Below are 4,719 nucleotides of genomic sequence, written 5' to 3' on the forward strand. Positions count from 1 at the left end.
GGGATTGGGATTAGGACCACTGCTTTTCTCGATAGATATCAATGACCTAGACTTGGGTGTACAGGAGACCATTTTAACATTTGCAGATGGTGCAAAACATATATTGTGAATAGTGAGGAGGATCGTGAAAGACTTTGAAGTCGTAGACAGGCTGATGGTAGATGAAGTTTAATGCAGAGAAGTGTGAAGTAATTAATTTTGGTAGGAAGAACAAGGAGAACAAGAAGAACAAGGAGAGGTAATATAAAATAAAGGGTGCAATGCTGAAGTGGATGCAGGCTCAGAGGGGCCTGGGTTTTTATGAGAGACCTGAGGTATAATGCACAAATTGTCAGAGATGGCAGGGCAGGTCAAGAAAGTTGTTAAAAAGGCACACAGGATCCTGGGCTTTATGAACAGAGGCCTAGGAATATCTGAGCAGGAGTAGGCCATTCAGCCTCTCGAGCCTGTTTTGCCATTCAACTAAACCCTGGCTGATCTTCTACCTCAATGTAATTTTCCCACACTATCCCCATATCCCTTAATAATGACAAGAAGATAAACTTTTATATGCAGTGAGTGGTTAGGATCTGGAATGTACTGTCCGAGCATGTGGTGGAGGCAAATTCAGTTGTGGTTTTCAAAAGGAATTTGGATTTGCACTTGATGAGAAAAAAAATTGCAGGGCTACAGGAAAAGGACCGGGGAGTGGCTAAATTGCTCTCGCAAAGAACTGGCACAGGCACAATGGGCCAAAAGCTTTTTTTGGTGCTGTGACCATTTTGTGAATCATTCTTGTGGGTGAAAATATGATACAGGAAATAAATTCAGAAGACATGAACTTATATCAGGTTATTGACAGATTAGATTAAATGGACTAACTCTCTCTAAGTATATCTGATTCCTTTGCAGCAATGTTTTTCTCGATCTAATTGCCTTTTGTTTGTTCAGGAAGTTTATCCAAAGCCTGTCAGACAAGGGGGAGCGAATCGCTGAGTTTATAGAAAAACTGGAAGCAGCAATTTCTCAGCATGAGGAAGTGGAACGAGCAGCTGAACTGCTTTCAGCTGTCAAATTGGAGTTTGAAAAGAAGCAGAGGATGATAACTTCTGAGGAGGAGGAAACCCTCAGTCGTGAGAGCACAACCTCAACTCTAACACTAGGACAAGTTGTTAGAAACAAATTGAAGGGTTGTGATGAAGCAGAGAAAGATGAAAATGTTTTGTCAAAGGCTGATGGCATAGGAACTATAAACAGAGACAAATTAAATCAGGAGAAACACAGAGTATTGGTAAAAGAGCAAGCAACTTCAGGAAGCTACACAGCTAAGAGTGCTACAAAAAGTGAGAACTCTCTTGATTCTGTGGTGGAAAGCCAAAGGACCTTATGTATAAAGCAGGAAAAAAACAATAATATACATTCACCTATCACAGCAAATGACATGGAAGTAGATTTTGTCAGCAGAGCTGACTTGCTTAGTGATAGGCTTGACAGTGTCACTCTGACAGACAATGGGCACAGAAAAGTACCTCCTAAAATCCATGAAGATCCAACTTCAAGCAGTAATGTAAAATTCAGTGACAATCCCTTTCAAACTCTGCACTACCAAGAAAAGAAAAGACCTCATTACGTTGACGTACTGGAGCACAGAGCCAAGAACCCAGTGGTGAAAAGAGCACAATTTAAAACTAACCAGTAAGTTTCATCTCTGGTTTGAGGTGCTGTACATGTATCTGGATCTGGTTACCTGCTGACTGAGTTTTCTGTGCATTGTTAGATCTTGCAAGTTAGATCTAAATATTGGGGTTTCTTTAGGACCTATTCCAAAATTTCGTATTCAAATAATTGTTACTACGTTGTAGCTTGCTTGGTTATTGTTTATCATAAGATTACAGCGATAGAAATCTACAGGAATCGGAGCTCACATTTCAGACCTTCAAGACAAAATCTTTACTGTTGGTTTATGTCTGCTCTTGTGTCTCTGTGTGGACGTAATAGGAGCCTTTGCTGGAATTTTAATGAGGCTTCAGTCTACAAAGTTAACACAATTGCTGACCACCACCTTCTGGAGGGTAGTTAGGGAGAGACAATAAATGCTGGTCCTCCCACCTCGTGAATGAATTTAAAAATAAAACATTGACAATGACTTGCAGCCGCTTAGGAGCATCAGTATTGAACATACCAGTGATTTTACTGTTTAGGCTACCAACGGATTAGGTAACCTAATGCGAAAAAAATCATGCACACTAGCTATTTCCTGAAAGTTTTTTTAAAAAGGAATGTTTAGCGAGTGTCAGTTATTGTGATATTCCATAGTTTATTATTTTCATTGTTCTGTTCAAGGAAAGTATCCCTTTATCTTGTGTCAATTTTACAGTAGCCTCGTTCAAAGATGAGAAATTTATCCTATTTTTAAGCTATTTTTGCTCCACTGTGCCTTTTGAGCTGCAGGCAAGCAGGAATTGCACAATGTGTGTCTTGCTTATTAAATGCAAAAGGCCACTTTGGTGTAACAGTACAATTCTGCTTACAGTTAAAGATGAAAGGTTTTAATAGAATCCTTGTTGCTAGATCTTCTCCTAATGGTACTACATAAAGAAATAAAGCTCTAGAGTAGTTAACTGTAAAATATTGCCTTTGTAGGGCTACATGATTGTCTTTTTCGCAGGTTGGAAGGACTTTGGTTTTTCTGTGTAAGTATTTGGTTTTTTTTTTACATCAGCCCAATACCTGAATCCCCCAGTTCATCTCCAGACCAATCACCTGGCAGATTTGCGCTGAAACTGTCTCCAGCAGAACGAAGGCTGAGGGATTGGAAGCACCTGGATGAGATTACAGCTGCTAGACTGCCCCCACTTTACCATTCTCCTGCTCAACTACTGTCTCTAGAAGAGTCTGGCGAGCTACAGATATTACAGAAACAAAAGTATGAGGTATGGGCAATGAACAGACCACTTGTAATAAACATCTGCTTGACATGAACATTTATAACTGTCAAACACTAGTTGTATAAAATACAATTTCCTTTTTTATCCTAATTTATATATTGCTTTTGCTTTCTTCACCTTGATACCGTAGAATTTAAGCTCTTGATTCAATACTGTTTAAATATCTTTTGTGTGCTCGAAGATAGTAATATAGTGGAACGTGCTTGTAAAGAACTAGGGTATTCGGAGACTTTGCTTGTCCTGGTAAATGTTCGATATTCTAATTCACATATAGAACTGACTGGATGAAATTGTTTGCTTGTAATGAAAAATTGAGCTCTAATCTTTCATCAGCTTTAAGGGAAATGCGAACTGTGTCTCCAGTGATAAATCTCTTAATCTGTCTACATGGAAACCAAATTTCTCCACTGCATCCCAAAAAAAAAAGTAATTCTAGCTCACAGTTGGTTCAGTTTTGAGATTGGACCTGTGTAATGACTGTTCAGTGTCATACTATAGTTTAGTCCAAGAAATAGTGATCCTAAGACTGAGTATTACGATGGAACTTGGTACCCCCATTGCTTCTGGATTCTCAGTGCTAGTATCAAACAACATTTTTTTCAGAAGTTGTGAAAATGGTTTGTTACAATTTCATACATAGATACATCCAGTAAGTAAACTCCTCATGTACTAAAGGGAAACTCTTTGCTTTTTGCCTTGACCTTCAAATTAAAAGAAACATTCTCTTTTGCAGTCCACACAGGCCAAGCTGGCAGCGGAAAAACTAGTGCAAAAATTGAACATTAAAGTAATGAACTTTGAACCAGAAGGTGCAGCTGCTACAGCATTTCGACGATATAGGGAGCAGGAAGACACCAATTCTTCAGAAGAAGATTTAAGCTGACGGCTGTCCTTCCAATAATGAAAGATTGATAGTTGTGCTCCAGTAATGACTCTTCAGAGGCTGGAAGCTTGTTCTCCTTCATGAGATCTATGCAAATTCTCTTATTATGGCAAATAACATTGTTTTCATGCACAACTTTACAGAAGCTAATGCTGTCTTTTATTTTTAACATTTTAATTGCATTGCACCAGTATAAGTATATCCTGTAAGTGGCATTGATGAGAAACCATAGACCGTATGAAAGGTGAACGAGTGTATGTGTTACACAGTTGAAAATGCTAACTTTGACTGTTCAGTTTGCATCAACATGGTCCATTTCACTTGCTTGTACCATTGCTGTGTTGCACATTTTTGTTAATTCAAGGAGGGAACTATTTTTATATTTTAAAATTACAGTTGAAAATATTGATTAGATAAATGTGCTATGTATGCTTTGTTGCGTGAACTGTTTTAACTTAAGTGATTGCAAAATTGTGGAGAAAGATAGGAAAGCTGGGACAATTATTTCTATCACTGGATATTGCTATTAAATTCATTCCCTAAAAGTGTTATATTGGAAAGTGGGGTTAATAAATTGTAACATTTGAAGGATTAATTTTGTAAGGAAATTTAGGTACTAACTAAATTTGTAGACTAAGTAACTTACTAACCTGATCCGCTTGATTGCAATTATTTTTTTTAGTGCAATTTAGCCAAAATTAGTATAACCACAAACATCACAATTTTAAGCACAATTTGAGTTCAACACAGCTTGAGTTTCTGTGATCTTTTGCACTAGTTTTAAAGATATTGCTTTGGAAGCAGGTCCTACCCACAACATTGGCATTGCCCCCATGGTGAATTAATTATCATTCAGAGTTTCCTCTAATTGCTCTCATTTCCAGACCTTCAGGTAGACTTTGAAAATTA

At 37.9% G+C, this 4,719-nt stretch overlaps 1 protein-coding gene across 1 annotated transcript; it reads left to right on the top strand.

Moving 5' to 3' along the window:
- The first annotated feature begins 827 nt into the window (after window positions 1–827).
- polr2m (RNA polymerase II subunit M) lies at window positions 828–4,401 on the top strand. The gene is made up of 3 exons (XM_078537932.1): window positions 828–1,674; window positions 2,702–2,912; window positions 3,661–4,401. The coding sequence occupies exons 1-3, from the start codon at window positions 1,079–1,081 to the stop codon at window positions 3,808–3,810; spliced, it is 957 nt and encodes a 318-aa protein (XP_078394058.1). The 5' UTR covers window positions 828–1,078; the 3' UTR covers window positions 3,811–4,401.
- Window positions 4,402–4,719: the final 318 nt, after the last annotated feature.

Source organism: Cetorhinus maximus, unplaced genomic scaffold (assembly GCF_964194155.1).
Source record: "Cetorhinus maximus unplaced genomic scaffold, sCetMax3.hap1.1 HAP1_SCAFFOLD_3392, whole genome shotgun sequence".
Taxonomy (NCBI): Eukaryota; Metazoa; Chordata; class Chondrichthyes; order Lamniformes; family Cetorhinidae; genus Cetorhinus; species Cetorhinus maximus.